The 18,469-nt window shown below is 39.0% G+C and overlaps 1 protein-coding gene and 1 long non-coding RNA gene across 2 annotated transcripts; one reads left to right on the forward strand and one right to left on the reverse strand.

Moving 5' to 3' along the window:
- The first annotated feature begins 1,208 nt into the window (after positions 1–1,208).
- On the forward strand, positions 1,209–16,635 carry LOC104415665 (MADS-box protein FLOWERING LOCUS C). The gene is made up of 7 exons (XM_010026992.3): positions 1,209–1,571; positions 7,064–7,145; positions 8,572–8,633; positions 8,712–8,811; positions 14,961–15,002; positions 16,174–16,215; positions 16,303–16,635. Exons 1-7 carry the CDS (start codon positions 1,387–1,389, stop codon positions 16,414–16,416), a joined length of 627 nt encoding a protein of 208 aa, XP_010025294.2. The 5' UTR covers positions 1,209–1,386; the 3' UTR covers positions 16,417–16,635.
- On the reverse strand, positions 15,002–17,779 carry LOC104415666. Its single transcript, XR_720462.3, has 2 exons — positions 17,612–17,779; positions 15,002–17,516 (listed from the first exon to the last, which is right to left on the reverse strand). It is a non-coding gene; the product is annotated as an uncharacterized LOC104415666 (long non-coding RNA).
- Between the last annotated feature and the right edge of the window lie 690 nt (positions 17,780–18,469).

The following is an 18,469-nucleotide window of genomic DNA, read 5'->3' on the forward strand; positions in this document are numbered from 1 at the left end:
TTTTTATTTTTTGGTAAGAGTACCATTATTATTTATTGAAGTTGTACAAATCTCATCCATATCCTGACAGCAGCAGCACTAAAAGATCGACGTACAAAATTCGAAGAATAGCACATTTGGAGAAGAAAGTCACGAACCAAAAATAGAAATTTTTACTATCAAAAATACAAAATACTTTATAATTGGCTGTTATAATTTTTTAGAAACTTCTATTAATTACTCTATCGTAACATGATTATGTCATAGGTTTGATCATTTAAGATCGAGACCGTGTGGCAACTTAGGTTCTCTTAAATCGATATAGCACATAAATTAAGTCTTTCTCAATGATTGATTGCTCGCTCACTCGCTCAAGTCATAAAAAGACAAGTATACAAAGAAGTTTTGAGAAAAAAAAAATTGTATTGTTGAAATGTTTAGATGAATAGAAATAAGAAAAGAGCCCTCGATTTATACAAAAAGTGCACCCGTTACAATGTTGATTGATAATCGATCTTTCAGACGAGATTGCATCTTCGGCATTTAAGTAAAGGATGCTCTAGAACTCGGTACAATTACTATCCTCAAAATGTTTCAAAAAATTCTAGGCGACTTTGGTTGGTCTTCTTCAAATGAGCATGGTCCTGCACACACTTCATATAATAACCCTATTGACTGGACTCCAAAAATAAAGAAAAGGGATAACAAATTCATTAATTAGTGTTATAACAGCAACATTTAAAATCGCTAAAAGTAGTAATGGGCACGTACATCATTTCGAAAATGCACATTTCGAGAAAAAGTCATAAGCTAAAAATAGAAACTTTTATGATCAAAGATGCAATTAGTGATTTTGCTAGGAATTATAAATTTTAGAAATTTCCATTAGTTACTCTACTGCCACATGCTTGGCACCCACTTTATAAAATAATCACGATAATAATAATTAAAAAAAAAAAAAAAAGGATTAGCCAGTTCCCTTCATGAGTATTGAATAATAAACCCCATCTGCCGAAAAGGCGTTCGCGAACCGAAACACCATCATGTGTCGGAGAGCGGTGACGGCAAATCCTGGAAAAAGCGGAGAGGAAAAAACAAAAGGCAAAAAGAAAAAGAAGAGCAGCATCTCGGAGGCGTCCCAGGGCATGACACGTGTCGTCGCACCTAATTTCCGGGATTATTTAATCATTGAATCGACCAACTCAACATTAAATTAGATTTCGACGAATCAGCGGAACGAAAGGGAAGGCTGGCGTGCGCGCGTCCCCTTTTCAGTTCACGGCCCCCTCTTCTTTGCTTCGACGCGCCCGCCCGCACGCACGCACGCACAAGCACACACTCTCGCTCTCTCTCTCGAGGAGCTTTTTCTGCTTCGATTCGGAGCGCCGGGGCCGGCCGCCGCCGCGTATGGGGCGGAGGAAGGTGGAGATTCGGAGGATCGCCGACAAGAGCAGCCGGCAGGTGACCTTCTCGAAGCGCCGGGGCGGGCTGATGAAGAAGGCGCGGGAGCTCGCGGTGCTCTGCGACGTCGACGTCGCCCTCGTCGTCTTCTCCAGCCGCGGCAAGCTCTACGAATTCTGCAGCGGCGACAGGTGCGCCTCCCCTTCGATTCCCTCTCTCTGTCTCTCCGTGTCTCTCTGTCGCGCTCTGGCGATTGCGAGCTAGCTCGCTCGCTCGCTCGGTCAGCGTCGCTCCTCGCGCTGCGGCCGTGATTTTTTTTCGAGCTTTTGCTGATGCTACTGCTGCGATTCCGGCGGTTGATGCCGACGCGTCACCTGCCGTGTTCGTTTGCTTACGATTCGATTTTTTAGTGGTTCGTTGCTTATCCGCTTTCAGGATTTCGTCCTTTTTCGCTGCTTATCTTTTATGCACTGTGCGTGTTTGCTGTCTCTCTCGGTCCATTTTTGCTTTAAATTCGGGGCTAGGTGGATTATAGGCCTCTGACCCGGTCGCTTACGCTATTCGGCATGGGAACTCGCGACATTCCTTGTCATTTCTCGCTCCTCTTGGTATTTATCTTCCTTGTCATTTCAAACCGGGGGGAGGAATGGAAGCGTCATGCAATAACGAATCTCGAGATTTAAGCGACAAGAAAGGTGGCTTGTTATCTCATGTTACAGCGAGCGGTACTTTCGTCGTTAAAGAGAACTCCGCAATGGTCAACTACGAAAGAACTGATGCCATGGAAGTCAATTTGTCTTTGTCAAGAACCTCGTGTTCAAAAGATTCATTAGGAATTTTTTGAACACACGTGACTAACTAAATGCGAGGAAGTTTAGGAGTGAAAAGTATAATTGGCAATTGTGATGACGGAAAGATGCAATATTCTGTGCATTATCAAATGCAGAGTCCACGAGCCTATTTATAGGCTTTACAGACTGACTATCTAAAGTAACATATTATCAATTAAAATTAATCGGGACCAATTAATGGAAATATACGAAATCTCTTAAATATATTTCTAACATCCTTGCAAACTTAAAGTGATTTCAAAGAGTCAACTTAAGTTTGGAGGAAAGATCCCAAAAATGCCCAAGTAAATGTATTTTGGTGAAGATATCAACAATTTGTTCAGCAGATGAAGTAGAGACAAGTCAAACAAAGTGCCATGGAGAATATGTTATCGGGTGAAGCGACAGTTTACTTCAATGCTCTTGATGCATTTACGGAATCAATATGTGCTATTTGGGATAGCACTTCGGTTATCGCAATGAATGACTATTCCATTACACTGGCGTAGTCTCATATCTTCTAGTAATTCTCATATCGTATCAACAAGAGTTCGATATTCTGCATTTGTACTAGAGTGAAGGATAGGGCCTGTTTTTTAGTACTTCATGAGACAAATGAGGTACCAAAAAAGAAACAATGGCCCATAGTGGAGTGACAATCTTGAAAGTTATCAGCCCAGTCCACAGCAAAATAAACTATCAACTCCAAAGTAGAACGAGCAAAAAAGTGAGGGCCATGAAATAATATCCCTATTGAAGTGAAGAATTCGAAGGACCACAACAAAATGACTTGTACAAGGTGCAATCATGTTCGAATTAATAATATGTATGGTATAGGCAATTTTAGGTCGAGAAACAGTGAGATATATAAGACTGCCAACTAGCTGCCAATAGGGTGTAGGGTTTAAAAGAGGAGCCCCATTTGTGGAATTAAATTTGGCATTGGTCTCAATAGGAATTGTAATGACATTTTTGTTAGTGATTTGGGCTTGAGAGACAAGATTACTAGCATATTTGGCTTGTGAAAGATGAATGAGATACTACTTGAATTTTAAATATGATCATCGCCAATAATAACTATATTGTCCACATATAAGAGCAGCATATACCCATGAAATGTGAACTGAACAAAAAGAGCATGGTTTTAAGAATTGAAATTGAAACCCAAAAACTCCATGGTGGAGCTAAGCTTAGAAACCATGTATGAGGAGCCTCTTTGAGGTTATATAATGCTCTATGTAATTGACATACTTTGCTAGAAGGATGAGTATCAGTAAATCACTATTCATGAATGCTTTTTTAACATCCATTTAGAATAGACATGAAAGCTTGATTGCGACAACAATGGGAAAACTATGGATAGAATAAAGGTGTGCAACGGGAGCAAGTCTTTTCATAGTGAACTCTATATTCCTGAGTAATGCCTTCTGCCACTATTTGAGTTTTGTAATGGTCCATATTACCATATGCCTTTATTTTAATATCATATACCTAATTACATCCTATATGGACATATCGAGAAGCAAATCAACCAAAACCCATATATGAGATTTGTTTAGGGCCTACAACTCATATGCTATTGCTTTTTGCCTGATAGAATAAGTACTAGCTTCTCTATGTGCGAGATACGGAAAGAAAAGCGATGGTAAAGTACCAATGGTAGTTGTGCAGTGAAATAGAAGGTTGACTTATTCTAGTGGAACAACAATGTTGGTCAGTGAAGAACCATGGATGGAGTAGACATGTTAGAACAAGGTAGTATGCCTATAGGACCTACATCAAGATTAGAGGAAGAAGACAGTTTTAGAGAGGAAGATTCACAAGTGAACAGAGGTGTGATATAATCTACTGAATTGTTGGTGAAGAAGGGAACATGAGTCGATGATTGTAGGGATTGAAAGATGAAAATATCTTGTGTTCCCAATAGGTAACATGGTGGGACACATGAAGGCAATTAGAGATAGGATCCTTACATCTTTACTTTTTGTGCTCAGGTCATACTTAAAGAAGCAATGTAAAAAGGCATGAGATACTAACTTTGTGCGTTCATGTCAAAGAAGATTTATAAAACGAGCTCTATCAAAGACTTGCAGAAGATTATAATTGTGGACACTACCACACAATGTTCATGAGGAGAAATGTTATTGATGGGTACAGCTGATATTATATTTAGCAGTAAGACAAGCCTCTCTAGAAAATTGTTCGAGACAAGAAGCAAAGACTAGAAGAGTGGGTGTAACATCCAAAATATAATTATTTAGATGCTACTCAATCATTTTGTTGGGAAGTTCTTGATTAAGAACAATGAACTATAGTTCCATTTTGGAAGAAAATTCTAAGAAATTCAATATCTCTACATTCATGTCATTATCATTATGAAAAACCTTGATATCTTGAGAAAATTATGTTTTTATCATGACAAATGTGAGTAAATTTAGATCAATTTTTCAAAAGATAAAAATCATGTATAATGAGAATGATTATTCACAAAGATTATAAAATAGCGAGAGCCTTCCGTGGTAGGGGTGGAAGATGGTCCTCAGATATCAAAGTGAATAAGATTAAAAGGAGCATGAAAGGAAGATTCACTAAGATCAAATGGCAAGATATTGTGTTTTCCCAATTGATAAGGTAGAGCTAAATGATGACTTGAAATCAAAGTTCTCAATATAGAGGAAAAATAATGACCTAACTGAGAATGCAAAGCTTCGGCAGCACAATAAGCAAAAGAGCTAGGAGTATTCAAGGAGATGAATTCAAATTGGTATCCCACTCTACGGCTTGTCCCTATAGTCTACTCTGTCCATGGATTTTGCACATGACAACCATGGGAGAAGTAAACATGAAAGCCAAGTTTACATAATTGTTATATTGAAATCAAATTTAGGAGACGGTATGGGATTGTTAGGCATGGATAATACAGATGTTGAAATGTTTTTTGCATGACTGACTCTCATTTGTAAATTATCAATTGTGTGAATGGTAAAGGCATGTGAAGTGAAGTTTTTGACTGAAACAAATTAGAATATGAAGTCATATGATTGTAGCAAATGGAGTTAACAAGTGACAAATGAGAAGTATGTTGAGTGATAGACATAATAAATGAAACAAAATTCTCATGGAAGGCATGGAGATAAGCCAGGAAAGCCAAGAACAAGGACAAAACAATTGGTAAATTGATGATGACTAGTAAAAACTTAGGTAAGTCAATAATCACTACGATACCATCTCCCATTTAAACCCCTAATTTGATCTGCTAGCTCGAACACTTGGATCATGTCAAGAAGAGAAGGTGAATGAAAGACCGTTGGAATCGATTGGAGGACGGACTTGCATAGTAGCTAAGAAGTTGCAAGATAACTGCACACCTCCCATGTTGATCAGATCCTTCTTGAACCCCCCATTATGAAAGAGAAGCTTTTTCCTATACTCTAGTAGAAGAAAGGAATGAAAATCCTTTAATAAGAGAATGACAAACAATCTATTAAGAGAAGCCTTTGCAATAGCAGCAGTGGCGATGCAATTGCATGTATACCACAATTTGGAGGTCAATTGGCTGTCTTATAAGTTGCTTAGGACATAGTTGATGGTTGTTGGACATCGAAACTTCTAATTTATCCATAATACGCATTTTACTAGTTTCAACATAGTAGGTTAGACAAGAACTGCGAAGAAACTGGTATTTGAAGAACCGATATGGAGAAAATAAGGCCAAAAATTGACTTTACATGTGGAAAATTTGGGAACCGGCCTAAGATTGCCAAGAATCGATCAAAAAGTTGTTGAATTGTTCAGAAAGTGCCTCGAAACTGATTTGTTTTGATTGAATTATTGGTCAACGTTGATCAACGCTCGAAGTCAACTCCAATTGATGGCGGTGGCGTAAGGCGGCGGATGAAGTTAGCATGCGGGAGGAGCGCCTGGAGGATGGATGTCGAACATAGTGGCTTTTGGCAACGTGTATGGGTGCATGCAGCGGGTTTTGGCGGCGAAATATGGGTGGCTAGCTTGTCCGACGGTGGGGATTCTAGCGGTGGTGTTCATTTTATTGAAAGAAAACCCCCAAAATGTGTCGGAATAGCATTGAAACATGACGGGTTTAATAGATAAGAGAGGCGGGGATGTGTGAAGTAGTGTTCATCGGTTGTGTGCAATGAAATTTTAGGATCTAACTCGTCCGAGGGTAGTGAGTCTAGTGGTAATGTTTGTTTTCTAAAGCGAAAGAGTCTCAAACAACAACTACAATTGATGATTCGATAGAGAACGAAAGTGACCTGGCCAATACGGCTGGCATCATGATTACAACCGTGGAGAAACATGACCGATGCAGTTGGCGTTACTATGAAATAGATTCAATGTGTGCTTTCTCGAAAACTAAGTTAAGAATTGTGACGACAAAGAAATGCAATATTCTATATATTACCAAATGAATTAGCGAGCTTATTTATAAGTTTTATAAGATGACTATCTAAAATAGTAAAATAGTAATTACAATAAATCAGGACCAATTAATAAAAATATATAAAATCTCCTAAATATATTTCTAGCAATTATGACGCAAAATCAAGCTAGCTACTTAAATTAAGCTAGTGATACTTTTGAGTACAAGTTGCAAGCCATTTTCATTATGTGAATCACTCAAGAGCTTAATAAATTCAGAAATATAGAACACGGCATAAATTGCGTCTGACATTGAACACAGCCAAATTTCGTTTGTATTTATCATTTTTCTCTAGCAACCTGCACTTGAAGTCTCTGAAATTTTTCTTCCAATCTTGTGCCAATTATGTTGTATTTCTTTACTTGTTAAACATATTTCCTGATATTTCTAACAAAGTACCCTGCTATTGTAGCTTTACCGACATCCTCGAGCGATATCAGAACTATTTGGGAGAAGCAGAGACCTCCAAAGATAAAGATGCCAAAACGGTTGAGGTATGTAAGATTTGTTAAAAGCAACGAGAAGTGGTCATCGACACATATCATCAAAAAAGATAAGGGAAAGTAGGAAAGCCATGCCTCGGTTTTCCATCCATGACCGAAAACATACCTCGACTTTTAGAACTACAAGTTTGCTTCTTCAACTCAGCAAAATTTATGCACCTTACAAGATTGTCAGCAAATTTGCGTACTTATGTACAACATTTTTATTTTTTCCCAAAATGCCCCTACCCTTTTCTCACACCAACCCACATCCAAATCCTAACTAACCAACAAAGCACTTAACTTAAATTCGTAGCTAAGACAACATTGATGCCACCCGCCTCCAACCTCTCCGGCCAGTCACCCAGATTCCCTTTGATGCCACCAGGAAGCCGCTAGATGCAAGCATCGCCGTTGAGCCCGACTTTTCGCCCCGTACCTCTCTCACTGGAAGCACACCTCACCTGGGGGACTCAATCGGAGGTTGCCGGTGGCATCGTGACCTTGGATCAATGTCGCCAATACCATGGACGACCTCATTGAGGTCAGCCACACCGTTGTGACCTCAATTCAAGGTTGCCTATGGCGTCATGACCTCAATCCAGGTTGCTATGACCAACGGTAACCCCGACCCAAGGCTCCGGCCAGGTGGAGGGGTGATGTGAGAGAGAGTGAGCCGTGATGGCAACAAGTGGAGTTGGGGGGGCGGTCTGAGTCAGCAGAGGTGGTGGCCGGTGGCAGGGGAGAGTGGCAATACATTTGGATTGAGAGTTTGGGTGTTTTAAGTAATACGAGGATAGGTTTTAGGGTGTGTTACACAAGAAAGGGTAATTAAGTTATTTAGTGAGGCAGAGATATGTAACTTGTAATTTTGAAAACGCGAGTATGTTTTTGGTCATGGAGTGAAAACTGAGGCATGTTTTTGGTGTTCCCCTAAAATAACCAAAATTCAAGATGACTTGTCAGAAGCACATAGAACTTTACAAAGGAAAGAAATCTAGGATAGCTGAGCAAACAGATTTATTCCCATGCCTTATATTTTAGTTATTTCAAATCAGACAGAGACTTGACCAATTGATAATTTTTTTGTATAATTGTGTTCTTTTACAAGCAGTGCACGTCGGTGAGACTATTACTGTCCTTTACATAAAACAATTCATTTTGAAATGAGGACATGAAAGCATATTCCTCCACCTTTTAGAAATGACATTTCGAGAATTATACGCTGGCAAGTGTAGTAGAGGCATGAGCTATGCCATGTCGGTATCAAGTAATCAGGGTAAACTTAGATGTCAAGCTTCCAACGACAGGAACTCTCCATCTCTTTCACCTATGTAGTCAATCTAAAAAGTGAGGTTTGTTAGAACACGTAGCAACATTCAGATATTACCTACACATTTGTACTAGTGATTGACACCTAAAATTACCTCTTTTACAGGGAAATGGATCTGAAGATGCGGTTTACTGGTCACATCCTGAGATTGTTCAGATAGTTCAAAGGTTGAACTCCTATTTATGGGCTCGCCTCTCTATGAAAAGAATTCAGTTTGTTTTTACATGAATATCTTTCCTTTTCAGATACTTGAGAGGGCCAGATATTGAGAAGATGAGTGTGACCGACTTAGTACAACTAGAGAAGCAACTAGATTCTGCACTGAGACAAACTAGATCTAGAAAGGTGCCATTCTATCTATCCTTTTGTTTATAGTGAACGATAACATGGTGCAAAATTTTAGTGCAATTGAGTAAAGAAATTGACTCAACATAAATTAAATGGGAATGCTCAGTGACAACCCTGGGACTAGTCTTCGTCGATGAAGATGAGCTATATCTTGAATTCATTACTAATGAGTAGTGGAAATGGTTTTGAAATGACAAAAAAACTAACAGATCACGCACAATCTAACACGAAAAGAAGAAATCATTAGAAAAATCAAATAGGAGGGATACGAGAAATTTATGTGATTCAATTCTAGTATCGATAGCCACCGTACCAGAAGAGCTATTCACAAAGAAATCTACTATAAATTCAAAGAATTACGGTGTTTCAATCACTTAAACATTTCTCAATCTTAGATTACATCTAAAAGCAAACTATAAGTGTTATCTTACTATCTCTTAAGAGAACTTACTTAGAAAACTCACAAAAAGAAACTCAACACTCCTATTGTTTGCTCGTGTGTAACAATTGAGTAAAAATTTATGTGACATGTCGACTCAATCTAGAAAATGTACTCAAATTAGAAATCCAAATCCAATATATAAAGTATTTCAATAATCTTTCACTTGTTTGGACATCAAACCACAAGTCTCTTTATTTGTATTGGGTTTCTTTCACGAGCTTAGATTCAAGACTTATCTAACAATTTTCCGTCTTAGCTCTTGTAGTCAAGTTATAATGTTTATCATCTATATTGGTTTTTGTAAAGCTTGGACGGGTACTCGACCTTCATAGATGTCAATCAAGCCCAAGCTATCCTCGAACTTGTCTAGAGGAAGAACTTGGTCTAAATGTTTGCAAGATTCTTCATCGTAGGAAGCTTCTTTACAATCACATACTCTCCTAATATGCTATATCTAAAATAGAAATTTTGGTCATCAATGTACTTGTTTCTCTAATGATGTCTTTGATTTCCACTAGACACCACATCAACTCCTAAGGTGCATCACCAATCAAGTCATTAGAGCACACTGCCTCTTTAGCTCCTTTCATTGTCATCATGCCTCACCATGACGTCTCCTAAGTCAAAGCGCATCTAAGAGAAACGAAGGAATAGCTGTCATCCTTCATGCTCCATACGTGACCTAAGTCCATAAACTAGATATCACCACACTACCTAAATTGCATCCTTCGTAACATATTGCCACATCTATCGTTCACAAGAATGAGGATCCACTTCACTACATCCTCATGCACACTTGGATTAGCCAACACATTCTCCTGCGTTTAAAAGATTAACCCTAGTACTATTCACGGCATAACTTGGACAACTAGCATGTGAAGCATGAGACAAGCATTCCACCTCCATCAAAGTACATAGTGACAAGCCTAAACAATTTACGATAGGCTAAAGGCGGGGTACTTATTACTCCTAGTAACTCACAACATTACGGTAGTTTTCACTTTGTGTCTCCAAACCTAAAGCTGTCTCTACAACACCCAAATTATTAATTTTGTTATCTTCATATGACCATCGCTTTATCTCAGCCATCTCTGCTAACCACCTAGAAAGTTCATCAACTCTTTGGAACAACCGTCAATTGCTATGGAATCAAGCGACTTTATAGAAATTGTCATATCTACCGCACCTTGAACATCTCTTGGCTCTCTCCAAAGCTTCACTTGTTTTTGAACACCTCAAACTTTTCTCTATACCAACCCTTCACTCTTATTAAAGAAAGCAAATTTGTTAAAAGTAACTTCTCTGTTGAACGTAAAACTAGGTGATATCATCCTTAGTCCACTACAAATCCCATGTACATAGTTTAGGAACAAGTACCTCCATGCCCTTAACCCCATTGTGCCATTATACCCATGAGCATAGGTAGGGCAACACCGAACGCTCTTAGCCTAGTGTAATTAGTAAGCTTACTCAATCATGTTTCCTTGGGAATTTTCCAATCAAATTGCTAGTGATGGTGATTTGTTCACTAACTAATAAGCTGAATTCACTACTTCAGCCCATCTTTACCTGGTGGTGCATTGAATAGTAAGAGCAAGCTCTCACTGATATATAATATTGTTTATCAGTTCTATGACTCCATTAAATTGTAGTGTGTTGATGTCAAGTATTTCACTATACCTTTCTTTATGCAAAACCGAATAAGCTCTTGAGAATAGAATTTCAATTTTGTCAGTTAAGGGCACAATCTTTCTTGCTATGTAAATTTCAATCGTCTTTTATGATATAAATTCCAAGCACCTCACTCTCGTGTTAGACTAATCCAACTTTCTTGAAATGCCATTGACAAAGAACAACACATACCTAGCACCATCCTTAGACAAAACTCGAGAGAGTCCTTATAAGTTTCAGCATACGCAGCCTACAATCTCCAAAGTTCGATGAAATCCCATGCAAAACTTCATCCTCCGCTAAGTATTGATGTTGAAGTGTACGCGGAAGTTAAACTTCTCTTTTCAGTGACTTCCTAGGAACACCCTCTGACTCAAAACAATCATTTCTCTTTCACTCATTTGTTCAAGTCTCATGTCATCCCTATCATCATGGTAAGCACACCTTGAAGAAGCTTCAAATATCTACTTTTAGCGAAGATTTGTATCCGAACTCATCAAAAGCACTGAGTGAAATAGGTTTTTTTCTCTGCTAGGCCACTCCATTGTGCATTTTAATAAGAATTATTTCAATCCTTACTATTTTACAAGCAATTTGTTTCCCAAAAGAGCCTTACCACATATATGTTGGGTGGTCTTGAGCCTCTCTCAGTCCAAAAGTTAGCTTAAAGTATGAAACTTTCCTTTATACTTATAAATCGAACAACTAATACGGGATAACCTCTATAATCTTCCCTTCACACATCGAGCTTAGATCGGAACCGCAACAATTCATAACTCTCCGTGTGATTATTGGGTCCAAACTTCTTGGCAATCTAAGCTTTGAGACTAGTAACTCTCCTATGTAATTGTTGGGTCTAAACTTATTGGCAATTTGAACTCTAATACTAGTGTTGGGTAGGCCTCTCTCACCCTCATATATCAAGCCTAGATTAGAGCCACAACAATTTGTAACTCTCCTATGTGACTGTTGGGTCCAAACTTATTGACAACTCTCTTATGTGACTATTGGATCCAAACTTAATGGCAATCCAAACTCTAATATCAGTATTAGATGGTCTTGGACCTCCTCACACTCCCTCATGCGAAAAGCTATTTCCTCCTCACACATAGAGCCTGGGTCAAAGACATAACAACCCGTAACTCTCTAGTTGGACTGTTGCTTCCAAACTTGTTGGCAATCATAGCTCCAATACTAATAGTGGATGGTCTTGGGCGTTTCTCATCCCAAAAGCTAACTCAAAGGGTAAAGTTTTCCCTTACACTCTTAAACTAATTACTTGCCCCTTCCACAATCCATGTGGGATAACCCTAACAATCTCCCTTTAACATATTGGGCTTAAGTCAGAGCCGCAACAACCCTCTTTGAGTAACCATTGAGTCATATTTGTTGGTAACCTAGGCTTTGATATAAGCGTTGGGTGATCTTAGACCTTTCATCCCAAAAGTTGGCTCAAAAGGTGAAGCTTTTCTTCATACTTATTAATCAATCATCAGTGTCTTCCATAACCAATGTGAGACAACCTCAATAATTCATGCGGTGAGAAGTAGAAAATTGATGTCTATAGGAAGCCACATGATGAGAACTTTCAAAATCAATCATCGAATCATCCTCTTATGAACTCGTGGTGATTGCTAATGCATCATTAGCATCATTAAACCTATTATACATCAAATAACAATATTTACCTCGCCACAAATTTCACCTCAACTATTTTGCCCTTATACATCAAATAATTTCTCCTATAGTGCCCCACCTCATGGTAGTAGTAACATCGTGTCGTCTCTACTTTCGAAAATAAACTTTGTGTCAAATATTACCCAACCATATCTTCTCATAACTTCTTTTGCCACCTCTAAGAAAACAAAGTGGACTTTACATCTTCCAAGATAATGTAGTGTGGCCCCATGATAATGAATTGGTGAAGTGCTCAAAAGAATCTAGGAGACACTAACAATATTATACCTTGTTTCTCATCAGGCAAGGCCTCATTGCAATTCTGCATGTCCATTATGAGTTTGTTGAACTCACCTAAATGGGTTTTGATATTTGTTTGTTCAACCACCTAGAATTAAAACATCATTTAAAGCATGTACAAGCAATTATTCAAACCCTTGATAAAGTGGCTAAAGTTTACCCACAATCATAGCATCATATCTCATTGGCCACTTCAATTAACATCTCATCTGATAGATTCAACAAGATTGTACTCTTCACCTTTTCCATCAAATCTACCATATTGGCCTCTTTCATCATTTCTAGCACTTTTCCTTGCAATCGAAGCCTTTGCCAAACCTTTGGTTATGAGCATCACATGGATCTTAATGGTCCACAATTATAATTGTCCCTCCTATTCTCAATTCTTGCTTCATACGTAATTGTAAACCCAATATTTTTAAATAATAATCAAATGAGCCCAAGCTCCAAATCAACCCTAGAAACACTAAGCATTCTTCTTATACCAATTGTTTTGAAGTAACGTGGAACTTAATAAATTATGTAATTCAAATCTAACGTGGGAAGAAGAAATTATCAAAGAAATCAATGAGAAATGATAAAGATAATAGGGATTTATGTGATTTGGTCCAAATGTTGGTACCTACTCCACGAGAGAGCCAAGCCATCCACAAAGAATTTCACTACGAATCTAGAGAATTACAGAATCACTATCCTCCCTCAAGTGTTTCTTCACTTTAGATTACATGAAAAACAAATCAGTAATTGTTATCTCACAATTTCTCATAGATAACTCACTCACAAAACTCACAAAGAGAAAATCTTTAACACTTCTATTATTTGGTCTGTGTAATAAGTGAATTTCTATTTTTACATGTTCAAACGTGACTTACCAACTCAAATTAGGAAACTTACTCAAACTAAGAATCCAAATTCAATGTGAAATTTCAATTTGCTTGTTCGGATGTCAAATCACAAGTCCAATTCAGATTTATAATTCTGTTTGGATCAGATTTATTTCAGGGACTAAAGTTGAGACATACAGAATTGGCAATTTATCCAGACAGAAGAATCCTTTTTTTAATGTCATTTTTGTCTCCTCTTGCCTTCTCCGCGATCATTGGATTTGACCAATTATAGATGATGATTAAGTGATCTCTACATGTGGCCTTTACGAAAGGGAGTTCAATTTTCCTGTATTTCACTGGCTTTTTTTTCCCTAGCTGTCGTTTGCAGAGAGACCTCAGATCCTGCATCTGAAAATTTTCTCAGAGAATTGTCTGCTAATAGCCAGTGCTGATTGCCTCAACTTTAAGATTAAATGAAACCAAAGCCAAAGAAGATGAGTACACATGATCAAAGCTTTGAGATCAATATGCTGTACCATTTTATGTTGGATGCTGATCAGTGGATTGCATGGACTAGGATTGTTTGTCCCTGCTAATTTTTTATGTTACTAGTCATATGCCTTGCAGTAGTTCTCACTCTCATATTACTGATTTTGTCTTCTTTTTTTGAATCACTCAAAGATTAAAGAAGGCATTGTTGTGGCCGAGGCCCACATTTGATGGGTTTCCACAAGTGAGGTGGCATATAACTCTGGCTCTTTTCCTTTTGCCGTGTTGGCTGCTCTGCATCCACGTTCATTTGTGTCCCTCATCTCCTGTGAGCTCAGGCTGACGGTCTTTCTTATCAAAAAGGGGAAAAACAAATTAAAATTTTAGTTACTCTTTTACAATTCTGAACCTTGTTGAGTGACTTCACAATAGCAGTCGCATGCTTCTAGAAAAAAGTATCATGTGTAGGTACGAAAAGCTGATTTCAGATGCACTTCTGTAATCTGATGAACAGATTCATGTTCTAGAAAAATACTGATGTTTCCTAGTTGAGATAAAAGTTACTAGCCATCCATTCTACTGATTATCTCTGTGTCTGCATAAACTTCAATTCCTGGCGAAGTCTTAAATGACTTCGTTCATATATAATCCATCCCATCTGCAAAGTAAAGTTTTTTATTTCATGCAATCTCCTGCTGAAATCTTTATGCACATTTCAAACTGATTATTACTTCCTGCAGACAAAACTAATGTTGGAGTTCAAAACTACCTTGCAGGAACAGGTATGAAACAGTCTCTTATTTCTTGGATTAGAATTACAACATGTACGCCGCTGATAAGTAGCATTTAATCTCTGCGTCTATGCTACAGCGTGTACTGAATTATTATGATACTTGCCAACAATGGACTGAGTAATTTGTTTCACAGCCACAAATCATAGTAAAACTACCGACCTGTCCATAATGGGTTTTCGCAACACTTATACCCATTTGCACCAATATTCCCCCAGATAATCTCCGTGCTGCAGCTGTTCTGTCTCACACAAATTTTCACATTTCCAGTTGTCCACTACCTGGTATAAACCCATTAGAGACGCTGTTGATTACCAGTCAATACTTCACTGATCAGCAATATTGTTCCTGTTTACCTTAGTCGGACTGGAATTTCCATCACAATATAGACATCCAGGGGCCTAGTTCCACAAAGACGGAGCAGAAGAATGTGTGTGCACACTTTTAAAAACAGAATTGGCAGTTTTAGAATCTGGAGAAACATGACTTTGGCTTCTTCATTGCCATTTTGTTGTTTTTTTTTCAGAGCTACGAAGTGGGTCTTTAATAAACATAGATTCTTCATTTCCTTTACCCTTGTGTAGTCAGTACCTTGAAAAACGTTATTCAGCATTCCAGAACAGATATGATATGCTCGTCCAGCTAGCGGGCCTTGATTTCCCAGGGTTCACAGAGAAAGTCACTAGCAACTTTCAAGAGTATGTGGATGAGAAAAGGAGTTTGAGAATTTCATCTTAACAACTCTGGGTGTTTGATTTTACTTTTTCTAAAGAGCTTTAATCGAATAGAAATATTTGCTGATGGATTCAACTATTCGAGTTAAGGGTCCAGCAGGAAGGAAAATAGGCCAGTTAAAACACAACTAGCAAGTTAACCCTGAACTAATAAAATAAGAACAGAGGATGTGCTAGGAAGAACTGCTATAGAAACAGAGAGCAAGTTGCATCTACTGTCACTTGAGAAAGCAGCCTGATGAAGTTTACATGGGGTGCCACTGGCTTTAAAGTGGAGTTAAACTATTAATTCAGGGAGGGACAAGAATTGAAGCATTGCTCTTCACAAACCTGATTTATGCGTTTCTTTGCCATGTAAACCCACAGAATGCAAGAAACATGATTTTTGACAGATACTTGTGAATATTCTGATCTAATCTTCTGAACAGGAAAAGATGATGAGAGAGGAGCGTGAGTCTCTGAAGAAGGAGGTAAGATGACTCTTGGACTTGCTTCACAACAAGCGAGTGGTTTTGCAGGATCTTTGCAAAGACCTTAATGCTGTTCATGGCTTGCAGATTGCTTCCCTGGTGAGCTACGATGATAATGTCAATAAGGTTCCCCTGGGGATTACCGAAATGAACACGACAGTGCATCATCCTCGACTGGCTACTCTCCACTTACTCCGATAGTGGCAGAAAATGGTTGTGCAGTTACTGACAGAATCTACCTTGACCTGCTGCGATCCACTTGTGATCGAATATGATCTTGGCTTAGTACAGTTATCATGCAGGATCAAACCTTGTCGTCTTTATGGACTTTATGACCTAGTTGACACACTCTCTTTGCTTTATTATCTATTGTGGGCACAATGAAACGGTAACGTGGACTAATAAGACATTCTCACTGAACTTCACATCAACCAGGACAGTAAGAGTCAGTGACCAGTTAGCAGAATTGAGAACGGAAATCCCCTTAGTACAGGAGGGTACATGTAAGACATAAGTCAACATGCCTTCTTTCAGCAGGACAGACTCCAGACTCGTCCGAGGCAAAGGTATCAACTAGGGGTATATTGCATAGATGTCCGCCATCAACACCGGGCAGATCCATGTTGTCCCCAATGTCTGTTTAATGCCAAGGAGTGTTACTATGATCCATCTTGCCTTTTATATTCAAATGGCAAGAGGACAAGCCTTGTATAGAAAGCCTAGAGGATACCAGAAGGTAAAGTAGGTATGTACATAGCTAGGAAGCAAGTACTGCATGCTTCGGCTTACATGCATGAATAAAACATGTGGGCGCATCTTATCTAGCAATGCGTGAGTTGGGCTTTACATGTTCTGGGAACACCCGTGAATTTGGTTTGCTCTATTTCCCGGTGCACACATGGTATCATATGTAAGGACATGCCAATGGGTACCAACTATATCACGAGACTCATGGAAAAAGAACATATTGATGTTAGCTGCTTCGGTCGGAGAGAGAGACAAACCATATAAGCGGGGAAGTGCCATACCTCCAATGATCTATCGGATCGAACTGCATCAGACCGCATGCAAAAGCAGAGGAGGCGCACCAGCATTCACAATTATAAACACTGACCTGTCAAGTAATCGCACGTCGCAACCGTGCCGGTGACGCGCGAATTTGATCGAACACGAGCATCGAACAATTGCTGCAAAAGAGAGAACAACCGGTTCATCTTCTTTAGATGGTTGAAGAGATCTCCCTCTTCGACGGGACGAATATAACTTTGATCATGGAAGGCAAGATGAGCTAGAAGGAGTTCCTACAAAAAGTAAAGCAGAGATATCAAACTACTATAGCACGAACGAAGGACGAAGGCAAGCGTGAGACAGAGGAAGAGCTCTCGAAATGCAGCACCGAGAGATCAACATGCTTCGGCGCGAGAAGCTCGCTCCGCAGCCCCTCTCGGAGAGATCGGGAGCTTAAGATCGCGGCAATGGAGGGTGACAAGTGCTTTTAAGGAGCAGAAAGGGCGAAGAGAGAGGAGAGTTGAGACGATAGGACGTGCGATGATGAGTGGCGATGAGTATTGTCCTAAAGCAGACAGATTTCCTTCAAGAGGTGGAAAGCGTGTTCTAGGCTGCTGATTCATGCAAAGCAGGTGTCTACTTTGCGAAGGTGACAGCAAACATATTCAATAAACAAAATTCATAACTGATGCGATAAACAGCACTGATTGCCATGCTGCATTACGGTATTAACGCGGCACCCTATGGTTTTCATAGATTCTGGAGATGGAGTCGGCTAATTTAATCTATGAAATAATTGCTCTTCACCACGTAGACCATGCACAAATTAAATTCCCTACAGCTCACATGCCCTAAAATGAATATACTTGACGTGTTTATGATTTTTGACCTCTCTTGTCTCAAAAATTAACTTAAAAGATAAGATTTTTCCTCGCATTTACAGACTATATATAAAAATGATCATCAGTACATCGAGCTCTGTTTTCCCGTCACAGGTCTAGACTTATCAATTACCTGAATTATAAAATCGGCATTGGATGATCTTGAATCTATCTTCACTGAGAAGCCGGCTTCTCCACAAACGGTACAGCGCAACCCGAATATTAATTACGTCAAGTCATAAAAAGTTACCGTCCACCAAATTCTTTTGCTGCACACACCGAGAGGTCGTCGTACGTCCTGATTCGTTGCCAGGTGAATCATCCACCCCGCTGGATCAATCCTCTTATGCTTCGTGGCCTGCCTA

Source organism: Eucalyptus grandis, chromosome 8 (assembly GCF_016545825.1).
Source record: "Eucalyptus grandis isolate ANBG69807.140 chromosome 8, ASM1654582v1, whole genome shotgun sequence".
Classification (NCBI taxonomy): domain Eukaryota; kingdom Viridiplantae; phylum Streptophyta; class Magnoliopsida; order Myrtales; family Myrtaceae; genus Eucalyptus; species Eucalyptus grandis.

What these genes read in the sequence shown, in the direction of transcription:
- LOC104415665 (XM_010026992.3), top strand. Translation starts at nt 1,387, where the DNA reads ATGGGGCGGAGGAAGGTGGAGATTCGGAGGATCGCCGACAAGAGCAGC. An exon ending in ATTGTTCAGATAGTTCAAAG is followed by an intron (nt 8,634 to 8,711) that starts GTTGAACTCCTA and finishes TTTCCTTTTCAG; the next exon opens with ATACTTGAGAGGGCCAGATA. An exon ending in GTGAGTCTCTGAAGAAGGAG is followed by an intron (nt 16,216 to 16,302) that starts GTAAGATGACTC and finishes CATGGCTTGCAG; the next exon opens with ATTGCTTCCCTGGTGAGCTA.